The sequence below is a fragment of the Sitophilus oryzae genome, unplaced genomic scaffold (genome assembly GCF_002938485.1).
Source record: "Sitophilus oryzae breed Bouriz unplaced genomic scaffold, Soryzae_2.0 scaffold_942_pilon_pilon, whole genome shotgun sequence".
In the NCBI taxonomy this organism is placed as follows: domain Eukaryota; kingdom Metazoa; phylum Arthropoda; class Insecta; order Coleoptera; family Curculionidae; genus Sitophilus; species Sitophilus oryzae.
This window is the reverse complement of record NW_022147575.1, coordinates 2,814,615-2,834,799: the sequence shown is the minus strand read 5'-3', so window position 1 is coordinate 2,834,799 and position 20,185 is coordinate 2,814,615. Positions and strand designations below refer to the sequence as shown.

The 20,185-nt window shown below is 31.9% G+C and overlaps 2 protein-coding genes across 2 annotated transcripts; one reads left to right on the top strand and one right to left on the bottom strand.

Moving 5' to 3' along the window:
- The first annotated feature begins 96 nt into the window (after positions 1-96).
- LOC115891013 (ADP-ribosylation factor-like protein 1) lies at positions 97-1,710 on the top strand. Its single transcript, XM_030911402.1, has 4 exons — positions 97-290; positions 339-555; positions 615-726; positions 930-1,710. Exons 1-4 carry the CDS (start codon positions 287-289, stop codon positions 1,137-1,139), a joined length of 543 nt encoding a protein of 180 aa, XP_030767262.1. The 5' UTR covers positions 97-286; the 3' UTR covers positions 1,140-1,710.
- Positions 1,711-3,947: 2,237 nt separating this feature from the next.
- On the bottom strand, positions 3,948-18,575 carry LOC115891039 (DNA polymerase delta catalytic subunit). Its single transcript, XM_030911433.1, has 16 exons — positions 18,431-18,575; positions 18,235-18,379; positions 18,051-18,182; positions 17,732-17,997; positions 17,243-17,466; positions 16,021-16,151; positions 15,784-15,965; positions 14,348-14,581; positions 12,036-12,201; positions 11,776-11,987; positions 11,382-11,643; positions 9,957-10,363; positions 8,298-8,547; positions 8,111-8,240; positions 6,685-6,909; positions 3,948-4,145 (listed from the first exon to the last, which is right to left on the bottom strand). Exons 1-16 carry the CDS (start codon positions 18,478-18,480, stop codon positions 3,964-3,966), a joined length of 3,198 nt encoding a protein of 1,065 aa, XP_030767293.1. The 5' UTR covers positions 18,481-18,575; the 3' UTR covers positions 3,948-3,963.
- Positions 18,576-20,185: the final 1,610 nt, after the last annotated feature.

Sequence of the window (20,185 nt, the reverse complement as noted above, 5' to 3'; positions counted from 1 at the left end):
CATCATATCCAGGTCATATCCTTATCAAAGGTCATGTCATAACATTTTAGTTATTTTATGTCTGTGCCGTTGCATAGCCGTTGTTCTCTATTGACATGATTGACAATTGACATTGACAATTGACAACTGACAACTTTTCGTACACGTCAATTTTTTTAGAAAAAACACTGAAATTTATTATTTTATACATGTTTCCAATGTTTTTCTAAAGTAATATGAACATTTATTAAGCCGGTAATTAAATCACTACAAACCAACTGATTTACAAAGAGATTTTCTGGTCAAGATGGGTACGTATTCAAGAAAACTCTTTTCTTTTTTTGAAGGTTAGTTTTTAGGAGTCCTATTTAGTTATTTCAAGAGCCTTATCGGGGCCCGGGAGATGCGTATTTTAATATTAGGTTTGGATGGGGCCGGTAAAACGACGATATTGTATAGACTTCAAGTGGGCGAAGTAGTAACGACAATACCAACAATCGGATTTAATGTAGAACAAGTTACGTATAAAAATCTTAAATTTCAAGTATGGGATTTAGGTGGCCAAACTAGTATTAGGTAACGAGACATTATAATGTATTATAGTTTGTTGTTTATATCAAATGGATTATTTTTAGGCCATATTGGAGGTGTTACTACAGTAATACAGATGCTATAATATACGTTGTAGATTCAGCAGATAAAGAACGAATGGGCATATCAAAAGACGAGCTGTTTCATATGTTAAGAGTAAGCTTTTATTAGTAATACCAGAGTTGAAAAAATATGTTCTTTTTGTTTTTATGCTCTGTTTTAAAATACAAAGTGTAGATGTCTTTCTAATAGTGTTTTAAGTACATCTAAAACACTTATTTTTAGACAAAACGTTTAAAACATAACAAACCTGGATTATATATACTATTTGAGTTAGATTAGAAGGTATCTTTTTGTAGGAAGAAGAGCTGCAAGATGCTATTTTGGTGGTCTTAGCTAACAAACAAGATATACCAGGTTGTATGTCGTTGAAAGAAGTCCACCAAGCGTTAGGGTTGGAGGCACTAAAAAATCGCACATTTCAAATATTTAAAACATCTGCAACGAAAGGGGAAGGACTGGATGTGGCTATGGAATGGTTAGCCAATGCACTGAAAAATCGGAAATAACAGCTTTAGATTGTACTTGTAATTTATTTCTAGTCTGTAATAATTATTACTAAGGAGTGATATGATGCAATGAGATCATATTTGCCCAAAATATGAAAGGTGTAAATTGTATTTACAGAAGGTGATTTTTAATATCAAAATGTTACATGGACTTTTTTATAAATGAACAGAAGTGATTATAAACTGAAAAGCAAACTGCATCCTTGCCAATAAAATATAATTCGTAATATTAAAGCATTAACAATCTTCTGTAAATGATTTTATTCTATATTGGAGGCATAAATAGCTTTATTTTTGTAATGTTTATTAGATTCATTCCATATATAAACTAGTTCAGATTCCATGATTATTTTTTGTTTGGACATTTTTTTGTTATTTGTACTCGCAAAAAAAACAATTGTATTTGAACAAGTTTGTAAGAATTGCTTATATCATTTTTATATTTTACCACGTCTTAAATTTGTAAGATTCAGAGTATTTTTCACAGATATTTATGTTATTTTAGTTATTGATGTGTTTCTTATGTATCAAAAAATAAATTTAAAAATGTAAATAAACTATAATTACCGTATTTTCAAATAGTTCTGTTTTTCCAAAAACATGAATTACTCTTAGAACTCGAACACACTGACGACCAAGTCGCACCGGCCAGGCCGCTGCTACCTCTAAAACCATTAAATCAAATGATACAGCGCACACTAACGTCCTGGTCGTTGCGACCAGTAGACTGCACTAAAATATTATTTTCTGCTGCTTGTTGCCGGTTTTCTTCCAAATTAATAATTTTTCAGATGAAATCCCTCAAATTCAACGCACAATATTTTATTTTCTATAAAGCTACGTTTACACAATGCGAGTTTTGCTTGCACAAGAACTTGATTGCAAGTATTTGCTTAATGTAAACTGTGTTTCAAGTAATTGCTCAACTGATTGTAAAAGAAAAATTACTTTGCAAGTAAAGTTGATCGACGGTCTACTTTTCTTGCACGCTAGTACTTGTAGAACGAAAATTTTACATGTAAACACGCTGTCAAGTTCTTGCAGTAGCAGTTGCACGAAAAAATGGCCCCAAGCAGGTTGTCTCACTACCAAATTATGAGGTTTTTAACAATTTACGAAAAGCACGAATGTTTGTAGATCGTTAGAAGAGTACACCTTAGTGTACACTATAGAAATAAAATTATGAGATGCTGCCTCTGAAAGAGTTTTGGAATAAACAGGTTTTCCTCAGATTTATCCATGGTTTTACCCATACCCTTGTTTTTTGATTTTTTTCTAACAAAGTACGCAATTCATCACTTAACGTATGACATAAAATATTTACACCACATTTAACAATCCCTGTGGTATCCATAGTTCTTGCACAATAACTTGACTAGTGTAAACATACAATCTTAAAATGTTCAGTTGCAAGTACTCGCAAACAAGTATTTGCGCAAGCAAAACTTGCATCGTGTAAACGCCGCTTAAGATATATGTGTTTTAGTGTAGTTTTTGCACACGTGCAGAAAATCCAAAGAAATAGTATAGACTGGATCAAAGGGAAACTTAAATCTAGTCCCCTTTTTATCAAGGGTCGATTCTAGTAAAAATTCAAAACATTTTTATATGACATACTCTATTTATGGTTGGTATGATACCTGTTATTATACCTTCGAGTTTCGATGTTAAAAAATAAAAAATAATTTTTATTAAATTAGTTTTTATAGTTGTATTGTAGTCATGTACAAGGAAGACAACTGTATTTTAAATATTATATTTAATTTAACGTTTTTCAAACAGGGTCCATTAGACGTACTATATTTCTACTAGGTACATTATTTAAAAAAAATTAAGAGTAAAAGTAACTTAAACATTCATAAAAATAGAAGTATTTACTGTTGTAGATTCCCAGTAACAATAAAAAAAAGGAATTTATATTATAAACATTGAAATAACTGAAAGCTAAACTTTCTACCTGCTTATATTTAGAGCCAGTGTCTAACGACCTTTTTTTACGATGGTCCTAATATGTTTACTTCTAAAGTTGATAAGAGCCATCAGTAGAAGTGCATATCAGTAGAAAAAAGAAACAGAATATCTCCCTTTCTGTCGGTCGCGCGTACACAATGCTTTTTGTTCTGCTTGTTCGTGCGCGCTCGGTTCGTTCGGGCTAAAATGCTCAATTCTGGACGCACCTTTAGGAACAATACTGTTTTTGTCCTTTATTGATATAATTCACAAAGTCTCACGAGTTACTTGTCTCACTCTACACATATTAAATTACATAGACGTAGGATGTAGAATATTCTGTTATGAAACGACGGATGGAATAGCAGGCATCGCGGATTTGAAAAACATGGAAAAAACGACGTTATCGTGTAGTCGGGGTTGGAGATTTTACTTACTCCATTTACCACACCAGTTTTTATTAACGAAAAATCCAAGAATATTTTAAATGCATTATTTAATATTAGAACATTTAATAAGCTCATGAATAGCAACTTCGCTTTTTAGTTAACTCGGATATTTTAACATTTCTGAAACTTAATTCTTTGTGAATTTCGTCATGGCGACCTTTCTAATTACCATTAAATGACAATGTCAGTCAGACGAACCTAGTCAGATATCTCCTCTGAGTTAACTATGAGTTTGTGATAAATGTTAAGTCAATTATAGGATAGACAAGAATTATCATTTTTATTTTTATTTTTTGGATAAAATAATTTCTTAAGAAATGTAAGTAGATAAATGACACTTAAAAAACGGTTTTATTTATATAATACTTTAAACAAAACAATGTTTATAAATAAAACAAAAGCCATGAAGTAATAAGAAGTATGTATTAAAATATATCTTGATTTGATGATTCATCCTCCTCAACAGCTAAAGGATCTCCAAACCTAGCTACTTTCTTTTTCGAATTATCTAACTCCATTTGAACCTTTTTTCTAATATAAAAGATAGGACAGTCTCTGCTAGTGCATAAAATCTCTTCATGTAATGAACCTTGGCATCTTTGACACTCTGTTATAAAAAAAAATATTTTTAACATCAATTTTTATTTTTGTTTTCTTTGTTTTTTTTAAAGGCAATATCTTATAAATTCTTGGGCTCAAGTGTAAAGGTCGATTTATAAATTGAAAACGGTGCGGTTCGACGTTGCGGTTGCGATTATTTCTATCGGCTATTACTAACGTTTCAAGGTCAACGTTCCTGTCGAAGTTAAATATTGGTTAATTTTTGACGTAAAACGTCAACCGCAACAACAACCGAATAATTTATAATCAACAAAACATCCTGCGTATAAACAAACTTTTTACCGACCGTAACGTCGGGCGTCGAACCGCAACGTTTTCAGTTTATAAATCGACCTTAACCTTTAAATTAATGTAACCCTCAACTGGCGTGGTGGGGTCCAGCGGACACCAAGCACTATTTAAACCTCTGTAAAATGTTTACGTTTAAGAATTAGGTCTTGCCGCGCCATTTACCTTTAAGTTAGGGTACCAATGTGCAACTGTTAAAGGCGCACTTGATTTTATCAAGTATTGTTCCTACCAGCGGGGGCTAAAGTTTCATTGAGGTCTGTGTGGCACCACCACGCCAAGAATGTTACATTATTAGGATGGTGGGTAGTCTAAAAAGTGTGCCTCACTGGGACGTTAAGTTTGAGGAAGCATTAATTGAGTGGTTTGATGAACTTAAAGAGGCTTAAGTGAGATGAAGACCATCGAGACATTGATTTTTCTCCAAAGAGTAACCACAACTCCGATTCTGAATCTTTTACTTTTAGAAGAGAGAAAATTGAATAATCAATACCAGAAAAGAAAGAGATGTGGTATATGGCAACCATATGTCAATGAAGAAATGACAAAAAACAAAAATCTCATGAATCAAATGTGCACGATCCATGTGCGGCAAATGCAGATCCTATATATTAGCATGAACTGTATTTGAAAAAGTTATGTACATTCAAGGTTTGCAGTTTTGTTGAAAATAATTTATGTTTATTACTTTAGCCAAAGAGTAGATAAGACAAGAGACGACAGTTCGCGCGGTACCTTTCATGTTTGAGTGGTGGGGAGAGTGACCTCGTCTCGCTTGTCCCTTTAAATTTTCGTAATTTTTTCGCGGGAAATTTGAAATAGACTATTATTAAAACTTGCCTGTATAGCTTATGAATAGTTATACTGTATGGGAAAAGAAATAAATAGAAACGAAAAAAAAAAATGAGTTTTCTAAATATTATATAAAATAAATTATAATTAGAAACATATTTGTCGAGGAATAAAGATAATTAAAGCAATATTTTGTATATCGTTGGTAAACAAGATAAAGTGACCAAGTCGATTTGTAAGAAATGTTTTATTTAATTATTTACGTGTATTTTTTTTACATGTGGACTTGAACAAGTGTAATATCACAATGTGGAGTTTATGTACAAAATATAAAAAATTATATTACAAGCTTCTAACCATGTCTTCGATCTTTGGATTACATTTAGTTTAATAACATAATTATATAGTATATTTCTATAAAAATACTTTTCAGGATCCTTTGGAAAAGAGTGAAATATTATGTTTGTCGAAGAATAAGATCTATTTTTGCAGTCTTTATAAGCACACACATTGCCACCATCTCGTCTTTTCCTGCTACTCGTGTGTCCTGTTCAGTATTCATATTTAACAATAATTACAAATTAGTACGCAACAAAAACGATACTATAATTAAACCTTAAAAACTCTTAAAACGATAATATATCGAAAAACTCTGAAAACACACTTTAAAAAGGCAAAAATGCAAGAAAACAACTAATAAGATTTGTTTATGTTTAAGCCTGATTAGCACAGCTGATTAGCGTCCTAAAATCATAGGTTAGAATAAATAAAATTCGCCGTTGTCAGATTTTCAGATTTTATCTGTTTATCTTTGAAATCGATCAACTTAGTTAGTCATGTTTCTTTGATATTATCAGTACATTGCGAAAAAAGAACCTAAACCAACCTAAACTAAAAATTTACATTTCCGTATTAACATACGTTACTTATACCTTCTTATATTAATTTATTTTCAGAAAATCTTGTTTATTTTTCAAAGAAATATACTTGGCAACAGACAAAATGGGACTTGATGGGACCTTTAAATTTTAATATATCTGCGTCTCTCTCGCGAAATTCGACTTCTTTGTTCACTGTCGTCTCTTGTCTTATCTACTCTTTGCTTTAGCTTCACATTTCAGTTGTTTGTACTTTTAATAATACGGTAAAATCATAAAATATATGTTTTTAATTTCTATGGGTTTCTTAGCCAAGTTATATTTCGGTTGTCAAAAATTCCTAAAAAATGCGTTTTACTTTATTTTTGTCTGTTCTTATTAATTTGTTGAGAATTAATGAAATTGTTTGTTCACAAGTTTGAATATATTGTAAACAGTGTTAAAATAACAAGCTTTTTATAAAATCTCTTCATCATGTATTTTAAACTGAAAAAAAATTGGAATCGGTCGGACCCCAGCACGCCATAAGCGTTACAAAAATTCACCGCGCCAGTTGAGGGTTAATACCTGTAAACAATTCTGAAAATCGGTCTTCTAGCATTCTATGATGGCACAGTTCTTGCTGGAAAATGCTTGCTTCCTTTGGTTTGCAGTGCGCGCAAACTGCTTCATTTTCATACCCTTTAGGCAAAACAGATTTACACCCTAAACATGTTTCTTTCTTTTGAGTAAAAGCTGACAAAGCTCCCACTTTTGACGTGACTACTGTTCTTGTTCTAGTATGTTCACCACCTGAAAATTGTGATTCATACCTTATGAACAAGAAAAAAAAACGCGTCGTAGTGGCGTTTCAAATAACTATTAAAATTTAGCATTGATGATAAGAAATATATACAGAGGGTGATCCGAACTGTATTCCTGAAACTTCGGCAGCATATTCTGCAGATAAAAATATGTAAAAATGTTCATATAAATATATGTCCTAAAATGCTTCGGAGATACAGGGTGTAGAAGTTTCATTTTTATTTCGATTTTTTCCAAATAATTTCTGAAATAACCTCAATATATGGATGAAAATTGGTGTCTAGAAGTTTATTGACATAAGAAATTTGATTTTGATGTCAATATGACTCCTACTACTAGAGGGCGCCACCTACATGTGTTTTAACTGTTTTGAAATGTAATAACTTTTTGTTTGTACCTGTATAAAACCACCGAGCGAAAAAATATCTCTTTGTAAAAATCGCTACGAGGAACCGTCCTTAAGATATTTAGAATGGAAATAGACAACACATGTCATTATTGACGAAAAATAAACACGTTGAGTAGATAGTTATTTCACTGAAATAATAAATTTGGGAAATTTTTACTTCTTTAATCATAAATTTTTCTGCAAAAAATGATGATAAAACAGTTTCTCTTGAACTTTTGGCACAAAAACATTTCAAATTTATGATTTCAGTCTAATAACTATTTAGTCCACATGTTTAATTTACGTCAATGATGACAGGTATTGATAATTTCGATTCCAAATATCTCGAAAACCAATTCTCGTAGCGATTTTTTACTAAGAGACCTTTTTCACGTAAAAAACGCCGTAAATGTATATTTTTTTACTCAGTAGTTTTATACAGGTACAGACGAAAAGTTATTACTTTTCAAACCAGTTAGTCATATTGAATAAAATTGATATCAAAATCAAATTTTTCATGTCAAAAAACTACCAGGCACCAATTTTCATCCAAATATTGGATGTTACTTCAGAAATTATTTGGAAAAAATTGAATTAAAAATGAAACTTCTACACCCTGTATCTCCGCAACTAAGCATTTTAGGACATACATTTATACAAACTTTTTTACTTATTTTTATCTGCAGAATATGCTGCCGAAGTTTCCGGAATATAGCTCGGACCACCCTGTATATTATCATAAAAAGTACATATTTTTATCGTAATAGATTTTCAAAGTTCTATTTTTAAAATATTACTTACGCAACAGTATAGACTCGGCATTATCGCCTAATATTGGTTGAAAAATCCTAACTAAAGGTTTGGATAACTGATTTTCTAAATAATAACGTGCGTCGATAGGAATGTTGTTTTCCAGCACATATATTGGATCCTAAAAAAATCATACAAATATGAAAAACGGTTTCAAGAAATTGAAAAAAAAACTGACTTCTGCTTTTTCAAATGCTTTGGCATTTCTATTTCCGGCAGTTATAACGTATGGAATTCTGTCGCCGATTTTAGGAGCGTTTCCTGGGTCTCTCTTCTTCATTTTCTTTGCAAGTTCAACGTGCGCTTGCTTAGCTGCATAATCCTCTTTCGATAATTCTTTTGTGATTACTAATTGTGATATATCAATGTTATTCTGCAGGAGATCCGAAATAACTAATTTTGCATAGTTCACTGCCCCATCTGGATCCCTAAAACGTTGTTTAATATGCATAAATATAAATCCAGCGTTTTCCATATTTTTTCCCAATCTTATCTCAACTTTAAAAAAAAAATCTAATGCCAGGTCCAAACAAGGCGACAAAAAGTAAACACGATTTTGAGACAAAAGTAAGACAAACTTGCGACAAAAAATGGGGAATTTTGACAAGACAAACTTGAGACAAATTGTCCACACCAGAAGGACAAAAGTACAACAAAGTCAAAAGTTCAGTTGTTGCAAATGAGTTTTAGTAACCATGTGTGATTTCACTGGTCTCCTACTGTTGGCAGTACACGCCATCCACATTGCGCCAACTTCTCGTAAAATATATGAACAAAACATAGACACTTTGATCTTTGCCGACTCGAGACGGGACATTGAAAAGTCTCCGAATTTTGAAACAAAACAAAAATGAGACAAAAATGTCGCAGAAATGTATTGGATTTGTCGCAATTTTGTCGTAAAACATGAATATTTCTGTCATGTCGTTGTTTTGTCTGCTTGGTCTGGACCCGGCATAAGATTTCACACTTGAGGTTACTTATGGAACGTATAGGGTGTACAATTTTCGAGCGTTTTATGGGATTTTTCGTTTATGAATAGAGATACAAAGATACAGTTTTAACATTACTGTGCTACTTTTTTATGAAACTAAAGATACTACAAACAGATTTGTCCTAGCCCTCTTAGTTCCTGAAGTACAGGGCGAATTTTAAAATGTTGCAACCCGTCTTCGACCCCATTTGTATTGTAGATACAAACAAAGCAGTTAGTTAAACAAGTTCAACAGAGCCATCGAATGAACGCATTAAACAAGTTGCAACAGGGACACCTTAGACAAGTATTGAGAATCAAATGGTACCATCATGTCTCAAACGTATCGGTCCTTGAAAAAGCTAACTGCGATGCAAGAAAACTGTCTTAAGAAATATGCAAGATGCAAGAAAACCGTCTACCGAGATCTTTTCTTCACAGTGAGCTTGTAGACGGTAAGAGGAAACCGGGTGGACAACTCAAAAGGTTCAAGGATATTTTTAATGAAAATTTAAAGGGAATAAGCATGCAGAATCAGTGGGAGGAAGCAGCAAACAATAGGACGCAATGGAGAAGAATCTAAACTCAGTTAACAACGACAACGAAAAAGTAAAGAAGCAACAAAGTAATGAACTTTTTGAATGCCCGAAGTGCGGAAGAGAGATAACATCACGAAAGAAAACGCCTTGCATAACCTTTCTTGCGTAATCTTCTAATGCGTGTCAAATACTCGTCAGCGAGTAATGGCAGTAAGTAAGTTTTCATCTCAAAGATACATCTTGCTTATGTGAATTGAACTTTACAAAAAATTCAAAAAAAAGTTCAAATAAAGTAAAATACCCGATTATCTATTATATACTCTACCTATCAATCAAGAGCTTCTGTAAACAGGTACCAATTACATCAACTACCAATGTGCAATTATCTCTTCGAACAGTCTCAATTCCTTTACAGTCCATTTTATCATACTTATCTGGCTTAGTGAAATATAAACCGGCATACCTCTTCTTATTAATCAACAAATACGGATAATAAACTTTTTCGAATTCTAATTTGATAGGACTGATAAATTTTGTACTGATCAATTCGGCTGCTTCTTTGCCCAGTTCCATACTTCGTTCTAGCGTTTTTACTTTGAAATTCACCATAACGGAATCTGTATCACCATAAATAACTTTGGCGTCGGTTTCGTAGCCGTTTTGGATGGTGTAGTGCTGTTCCACCTCCTGTTTGGTTTGTTCTATCATAGCACGACCGTAGGCGGTTACACTCTAAAATTAACATTAAGTAATAAATTTAGATTGATAATATATACAGGGCTTAAATGAATATTCAGGTGATTCCTAGTAAAAAAATCAAGGCTAAGGGAAGTTTCGCATAGAATTTTTCGATAAGACGTTTCCTACACGTTTTCCAGTTATTTTGGTTATATAGGGTGACCCCAAAAAATTTATGCGAAAAACGGATTAAATATCATGCAATAATTTGCATATAATAACATGCATGGGCATCTGCATCTGTAAAAACCAATTTTAGCTGTTTTCAATTAAGGAAACAAAGCCATACTTATAAAAAAAAACACAAAAAAGACTGAAAAACAAAAAAAAAACGGTAGATTTGTCTTTTAAAAAAGCCAGTGAATCCACATGAATTTAAAATCAAGGATTTCTTCAAAAACGCGCCATTTACAAGTTACACGCGAGTTTGTAAATGGCGCAGTGACAGAGTTTGTAAATCATACAATGTCATTTACAAACTGTAAATTCCACTTCAAATTTTAAACAAAAAAAAATACGTTGTGAGAGAATTTCTAATAGTATAATAACATATTTTTTAAATGGCTCAGTAACAGAATTTGTAAATGGCACAAGTGACAGCATTTGTAAATAGCGCAGTAATATAATAAGTAAATGGTGGCAAAATTTGTAATAGTATAACATAATTTGCAAATGGCACAGTAATAGAATAAGTAAATGGTGTAGACAAAATTTGCAATAGTATAACATAATTTGTAAATAGCGCAGTAACAAAATTTGTAAATGGCGCAATAACAAAATTTGTAAATGGCGCAATGACAAATTTGTAAATGGCAGTGACAAATTTGTAAATGGCGCAATGACAAATTTGTAAATGGCAGTGACAAATTTGTAAATGGCGCAGTAACAGAATTTGTAAATGACGCAGTAACAGAATTTGTAAATGGCGCAGTAACATCATTTGTAAATGGCGCATTAACAGAATATGTAAATGTTGACATAGAATAAAAAAAATGGCTGTGACAAAACTTACTCCTGATATTTCCAAACACGGCAACTTGCCCACTTGCGCCCCAGTAAATCCATAAACTGAATTAGCGGATATCTTATAAGCCAACTGTCGACCATTTAGCACAGCCTTCAAAACCGGATCTTTGGCATCTTTTAGTAATGCCTTAGTTTTCTTTCTTGCAGCCAGAAGATGCTGTAAAATGTGGGGCAACAGACCTGGACGTACAGAAGACTTGACAAACAAAGAATTTACAGGCGTTGATGTTACCTGATCATTTGTTAACCTAAAAATATCAATGGAATATTTTTTCAAAGAAATAAGTTAATATAAAGACATTGTTCATATTTATACCTATGTCAAATTATTTTCCTAAGAACAGTTCAAATTTAATTTAAGAGAAAAAACTAATACATACCCCAACTTATCCTTCATTATAGTACTTTTAATTAATGTTGTGTAACATAAATTATGCGCTATCATGATACTTGGATACAAAGAACTGAAATCGAGAGTCGCAATAGGATCTGTGTAATAGCCTCGAGCAGGCTCAATTACAGTAGCCCCTTCATACTGTTCTTGGGCTGGTGTCCCTTGATGAGCAGGCATAAAATATCCTGCTTCTCTAGCCTGTAAGAAATATTAGTGCGCCGTTTTTTAATAATATGTAGGACTTACATGTCTTAATAATTGGGCTACAACTTTAACTTGTTCACCCTTTGTTAAAAGACTTGTGATGGGCACACCGGTGACTCTGGCCATTTCTACATCATTTGTGAAGCTTAGGACAGTATTAATGAGTCTTAGGGGTAAATCAGCGTCTTTTAGACAATAGACTGCTAATCTAAAATATACATAAATAAAAATTTCTATTTCTACAGTGACCAGCAAATACTTAGCCACAAGAGATATTTTATTACTAAAAAAAATAATATTTTAAATGTATGCTAATTCTATCAGAGTTTATAAACTTAAAAAATAGTATATTGTCAAAACAAAAAATAGTATATTATCTTATTAGGAGTAAAAATTATACTTTTTGTGGCGAGACTGTACGTTTGACGACATACCGGCGAGGCACAAAAAGTAATTTTTACTCCGAATAGAATATGCTATTTTTTTTCAAACGCCACAAATAATTTTTTAAACAATTTCAAACGTCCCAAATAATATAAAACAATTTAAAATTACGCTCGTTGAATTTGACACTTTATGTCACTTCAATAATATATTTTTGTACTTTTGTGCCTAGGGCTCTAACTCACTGACGACCAGGTCGCAACGACCTGGCCGTCGGCTGGCCGGATGTATTGCGTTTATAGCTGCGGCCAGATGAACAACCAGTTTCAACAGAGTTGTCAGATCTAACGTTTTTTTTACGTTTTACCAATTATGTTTCATTTATGTTCATTTACCAAATATTGTTTCAGAAAGAATTAAGTTTCAGAAATGTTAAAATATCCGAGTTAACTAAAAAGCGAAGTTGCTATTCATGAGCTTATTAAATGTTATAATATTAAATAATGCATTTAAAATATTCTTGAATGGCTCTTATCGACTTTAAAAGTAAACATATTAGGGCCATCGTAAAAAGAGGTCGTCAGACACTGGCTCTAAATATAAGCAGGTAGAAAGTTTAGCTTCCAGTTATTTCAATGTTTACAATATAAATTCCTCTTTTTTATTGTTACTGAGAATCTACAACAGTAAATACTTTTATTTTTATGAATGTTTAAGTTACTTTTACTCTTAATTTTTTTAAAAAATAATGTACCTAGTAGAAATATAGTCTAATGGACCCCGTTTGAAAAACGTGAAATTAAATATAATATTTAAAATACAGTTGTCCTCCTTGTACATGACTACAATACAACTAAAAATAATAATTTAATAAAAAAAAACAAGTGGTTGTAGAAATACTTTAAATATGATTTTTTTATTTTTTAACATCGAAACTCGAAGGTATAATAACAGGTATCATACCAAACCAAACCAAACCATATATAGAGTATGTCATATAAAAATATTTTGAACTTTTACTACAATCGACTTTTGATAAAAAAGGGGACTAGATTTAAGTTTCCCTTTGATCCAGTCTGTATACTATTTCTTTGGATTTTCTGCACGTGTGCAAAAACTACACTAAAACACTATATCTTAAAGAAAAGAAAATATTCTGCGTTGAATTTGAGGGATTTCATCTGAAAAATTATTAATTTAGAAGAAAACCGGCAACAAGCGGCAGAAAATTATAATATTTTAGTGTAGTCTGGTGGATAGAAAGTCTACTGGTCGCAACGACCAACGGACGGCCAGGACGTTAGTGTGCGCGGTATCATTTGATTTAATGGTTTTAGAGGTAGCAGCGGCCCGGCCGGTGCGACCTGGTCGTCAGTGTGTTCGAGCCCTTAGGAGTAAAAGTGCTTAACTTTTATGCCGTTTATCTTAGGTGTTAAAGTGCTTAACTCTTATCTCGTTTTTTCAGATAAAAAAAAATAACATAGATTAGTATGGATTGACGTATTCAATTGTTTCCTATTTCACCGGAAATTACTACAACAAATTTAAAATGGCACCCTCGGTATATTTTTACCTTATTCTATAGACAATGAGACTTTGAATAGAATATCATATCATATATTTTGACATTTACAAAAAATAAAAAAGGTATAGAGGTGAGCCACTTTTGAGACTATCCGGTATATGTATTTCCCGGGCTAAAATTTTAATTTATTTCGTAAAAATGACATATACACAAAAGGAGGACAGACGATTGTCAGTGTAAAAAATAAAGACAATCAGATAGTCGAATGCTTAGAGAGTAAGATCGAATGTTGCTGACGTATGTATCCTTCAACAAAAATGAAGCGAATTTACTTATCAACGAAGTTTATAAGATCTAAAGTTCGATCCCACAGAAATAATCAATTTTTCACACCATATTTTTTTACCACAGGATGCTTTTAAAACTAAAATCAGTTATAACTTACCTTCTCCTTGTTTGTTCATCTCCATTTTGCAGATCAGTAATAATACTATAATGAACATCTTCCTTTTGTTCACCCAAGATTTCTTGGCACACACTGTTTAGCGTGTAAGATCTAAGCTTAAAATCTCTTTTTATTACCAACAGCATGTCATAAGGTACGCGCCCTTCAAAATTAATCGTTTTGTACATTCTCTTACCTATTTTGGTCTGAGTAGTTGTTTCTTTGATTTGGGATCTGTTAAATAATTTATTATTAAGTCAGAAACTTTAAAAACGAAATGTTTTTTAAGAGAAATAAGTAAACATAGAACTGAACATACATAATATAGAAATCAATGATCGTCGTTTGTTTTACTGAGCCAACTGATTCCGTTTTTTCGACTGTACAGTGTAAATAAGCAATGGTCTATATAGTTAATTTAAAATAACATAATTTTTAATTAAAATAACATAATTTTAAATAAAACTTTCTCCATTCAGGCAACATTGTCTAGTTTTAATCATGGACTAATAATATTAATTACTATACAGTGTGTTTCTAAAATAAGTTTGAATATTTTCTGGAGCGATAGATCTCAATAAAAAAGTCTGTGTGTAAGTCTCCTAGAATAAAAAACTTGCGAATTTTGTTAAAGTGCAAACTTAAAGTATGTACGGGGATATATTTCATGAAAATATTTTAACTTCTATAGGTTGGCTCAAAAAAGTGTAGTGGATCGGGATGATTTTTTTAAATGGAACACCCTGTCTATTATTGCATTTTTCCTTTCTAATTTTTTTCCATTTGTAATATAATTTTGATTTCAGGACAGTTCTCGTATTTGTAGTAATATTTTTAAGGTTGAAAAATATATATTTTTTATTTATTTATTAATATTTTTGAAACTATCGAAATATATTTACTCATATTTTAGGATTATGTAAAGTGATCTGAAAGGAAGCCAAAAATGCAATAATATACATAATGTTTCATTTTAAAAAAATCATCCCAATCCACTCACACTTTTTTGAACCACTCTATAAAAGTTAAATTATTTTCCTGAAATACATCCTACTACACAGTGGCGGATACAGAGGGGGGGCCATGGGGCCAAGCTCCCCCCCTAAAATATGTAAATTGGTTTAAATATTAGGCTTTTGGGTTAAAAATGGCGGTTTAAAAAGCATATCCTACGTTACTTTTTATTTAGACCCCCCCTAAAATAAATTCCTGTATCCGCCCCTGCTACTACATACTTTAGGTTTGCACTTTTCTGGAGCTATTATTCCGACACACTATTGCCGGGGTCTATATAAGATAAAATTGTGTCCAACTGATATTTTTCTAAAATATGACAATATGGATAAATATAAACAAAGACGCGACCGTTGTATGTGCAATAATTGTGTTCAAACTCTTCTTAGTTTATTTATTTCGTGGATTTTTTTTATTTGTACCTAACATTCAATAACCGGCCCAAGAAATCAAAGTTCTGAACTTTTAAATGTTTGGCCCTCTCTAACAAATAAGGGAAATCAAAATTATTTATATTGTATCCCGTGAATATATCTGGATCCAGTTCCCTTACAAATTGAGCCCAGGCTTCCAACATCTTGGACTCATCTTCGTAACAATATACCTGTTAAAAAAATTAGTTACATTTTTTTTCTTAATTAAAAATATTTTAAAAATACCTCCGCGTGACCTATAGGGGCACAAGATTTTAAACAAAATATATTTCTCGCCATTACTTCTTTGACACCGTGTAGCTGTATAACGTTTGCTATCTGAATGATTGGATCTATTTTTGGTTCGGGAAATATTCCTGTAAATTAAAATTAAATATACAGGGCGTGTCAAAAATAATGGATATGGCCAGCGGCGTAGCTTGGCGTCAATACAAGGGGATGTAATAAGCAACTGCAATTAACATTTTACCAACACAATGAAGTCTTTTTTTTATTAAAAGCTTTAAAAGCTTTATATTGCGTACAGATGAACGACCAGTTTTAGCAGGGCTGTCAGATCTAACGATTTTTTACGTTTTACCAATAAGATTTGGTGGATTGATTTTTACCAAATATTGTTTTCAGAAATGTTAAAATATTCGAGTTAACTAAAAAGCAAAGTTCCTATTCATGAGCTTATTAAATGTTCTAATATTAAATAATGCATTTAAAATATTAATGGCAATTACAGTAGGGTAATTAGTATAGTTTTCACACATTGTATAGGAAAAAAAGATTACGCAGGGTAGATCAAAAAGAAACTTTAAATATGATTTTTTTATTCTCTACCATCGAAACTCGAAGGTATAATAACAGATACCTATCATATCAATAGAGTATATCATATAAAAATGTTTTGAATTTTTACTAGAATCGACCCTTGATAAAAAAGACTAGATTTAAGTTTCCCTTTGATCTAGTCTGTATACTAATTCTTTGGTTTTTCTGCACGTGTGTAAAAACTACACTAAAACACTATATCTTACAGAAAATTTTGCGTTGGATTTGAGGGATTTCATCTGAAAAATTATTAATTTGGAAGAAAAGCGGCAACAAGCGGCAGAAAATATTTTAGTGCAGTCTACTGGTCGCTGCGACCAGCCAACGGCCAGGTCGTTAGTGCGCGTTGTATCATTTGATTTAATGGTATTACAGGCAACAGCGACCTGGTCGTCAGTGCGTTAGAGTCCTGATTTTGAAATTACAAAAGTAAAATATACAAAAAATAATGAGGTTAAAAAAATAATCAAACCAATTTAAAAAAAGGACATTTCGGTAGAAAACAGAAAACTGTGAAGATAAAATAGTAGACAAGACCAACAAAATAACAACTACATAACCAGTGTCCACTTTTATAAACATTTTATACAGTAATATACAGTAATTTCCAAAAATGTTATTATTTTACCTTTTCTTCCGGCACATTCAATATCGAAACTATGGATCCTAAATTGAGCGACATCACCCCACTCTCCTTCAGGAGCATGTGAAATAAAATTATCCCATGCAACGTCCACTTCGATTTGACATCTACTTGTTTTGCTATGCGCTGAGAAATCTGTTCTTTCGTACCATGTCTTTGGTGGCAATTCTATCCAACAGCAACCCAGTATATTTGTGTCTACCATAAATCTATCAATTCAGACTATTAGAAACCGTTTATAAAGCCACGCCTAGACATAACATTTTACCTGTCAGGTTCAAATCAAATCAAATCAAATTTATTATTATGTTAATATACACAGCAGCATTTAAAATCGTCAATAACTAAGGTTAAGTTTTCTTCTACAAGGAAGTTTTTTGCTTCTACACAGTCTTTTACTTCATAAGTTTTGACTGAATAGGTAAAATGTTATGTGTAGCGGAGACTTTTAAATCATTAATTTTTTTAAATTACCTTGTTTCTATATCTACATTACTTTCGAAAAACTGAAAATTGTGGTTGCTGAGTGACTGATATATAATCTGCGTGCTTAAAAGTCTTTTTGCAGCAGGAACAAATTTGTGCTGGGACAAAGTAATTTTTGCAAAAGGCTCGTCATCGTCGCCATGATATTCAACTAAATTTTTGCCTTTAATTATTTCCACTATTAAAACAGCATCAGTAATTCCGTCTCGATTACCACCTCTAATATCATTTATTAAAGCTTCATTAAGTTTATCCTAAAGAAGTACATATTCTCAAATCTTACGATACTAAAACAATTAAAAACTACCTTAAACGGTCCTAAGTCACCGTTCGAAAATGTGGTAGGTAGATTTATGTAGAAATATGGGGAAAATCCATGTACATGGCAACAGACACTATTACCTTCTTTAGTTATGCCAAACATTCGAATAATTGGAACCTAAATATATATGTTTTACTAAAACTAACAGATTGGAGAATTTTTAACAAACCGGTCCACTTTGCGGTCCGGGCATTCCAGGGTACACATTTCCAACATAATTATCTAATTCCAATTCTTGAAAAATAAATGTGTCTTTAGCCGGATCTATATGCAGAATGGGGGGCCTCTGATACAGTACCGTAGTACCATTTGGTCTGAAAATGTTTATATTATCTTATGTAAATATGATTTATTTCATTCTTTACTTGTATTTCTTAAAATGTCCCGTATATTCATCTGATTTTCTTTTATTCATTTTGAAAAATCAGTTGATGTTTGAAGAAGCTACTATAACAAATGAAAACAAAACAGAAAAACCCGGGAAATATTTGAGGTTATTGGTTAATTTTCTTCGTCGAGAAATAAGAGACCGGAGGCGCCAGCAGCTGCTAGCAGAGAAAATCAGCCATATTGGAAAATACGTTTGCGCCATTTGTGCAACTTTCCCAACATTAATACCTATTTTTCATCGATAATTTGAGTGTTTTCTGTTAAATAAACATAAAAACCATGGTGTCGTGTGCTGTACACAGTTGTTGTAGCAGGAAAGGTGTCGATTCAAAGAAACCCACCGGAGTAACAAGTTATATTCCACAGGTAATGTGAACAAGGGAAAGGTCCGTAACGCAGCTACTACAAAATTATATACAATAAATTAAAAATTAGGTTACGCAATTACGAAGCATAAGTTTACTACAGCTTAACGAATATACATTTAATGGATTAATATTACATTACCTCAAGGCAAATTTTAATCATTGTTTGCTGTTTATTTGAAGTTTTACCTAATCCGGTCCTGTTCAATTAGTACACTTTTAACCCGCCTCCAGGTTCTTTTTAATTCTAACCTTTGTCTATAATCAAGGTTCTAACAGTCGCGTCTACTCTCTCTTATTCCTACCTTTTCTTTTTTTTTCTTTTAAAATAAATTCCGATTAAAATCTTCTTGACATTTAGGTGAATGCAAGAATGTTTATATTCGAATTCAAATAATTATTTATTGTAGGACAGATAATGGAGCAAAAAAAACTCTTCTTTTTTTTGTTTTTTTTTTAATTCTAATTCTAATAATGTTGACATATATAACAAACCCAAACAATAATAATGTTTTATACTTTTATTAGTAGGTATATGTTAAAATAAAGACAAGTAACGAGAAAAAATCTTATACAGGGTATTGTTTAAAAAGTCTTTATATTTTATTAATTTATTGTAGGTATAATATATCGATTTCACGAACAGGCGAATGGAGTTTTTTCTACGAAAAAAATAAATACCCACGACGAATTAAGAGACCTAGAATTAAGAAGACCGAACCTGAGATGGGACCATGATATTAGGAAATTAGCAGGGATAACTTGGGCCCGCATAGCCAACAATAGACATATTGTGGCTATCATCATCATTATTCTCAGCTTATTCAACCATTGGAAATGGTTGAATAAGCTGAGAATAATGATGATAATGACTTTCTTGTTATAATGAAGTTATATAGGTATAGGTAGTGGATTTACTTTAGTACAAGGGAAAAGAGAAGAATTATACTACAACCCTTAAAATATGTATTTTTTGTTTTTAAACTTAATTAAGTAGGTATTTGTAAAAAATTTGCGTTTAATCAATAAACGGAGCTTAAACTGTATAGGGTGGCGCCCAGTGGCGCCTCTCATACGCCGCGGAAGATCCAAGGAGAACGGTAGTTTATATCGAAATGAAATTTTGGCCGCATATGTAGGTTAACTGAATGCATTTTATAAAAAATTTGTAGAATTATACAGAGTGTCCCCAAAAAAAGTTACAAATCAAAGTTGTGTGTTTTCTAATGGAACACCCTATATATTAATTGATTTTCAGATTCTAGGAAAAAAATAAAGGTGAGTTTTATTAAAGAAGCATATACCTAAAATCTAAGGATTTTGACATATTTCATATTTTGTGAAAATGAAGAGTAAATTTTAAAT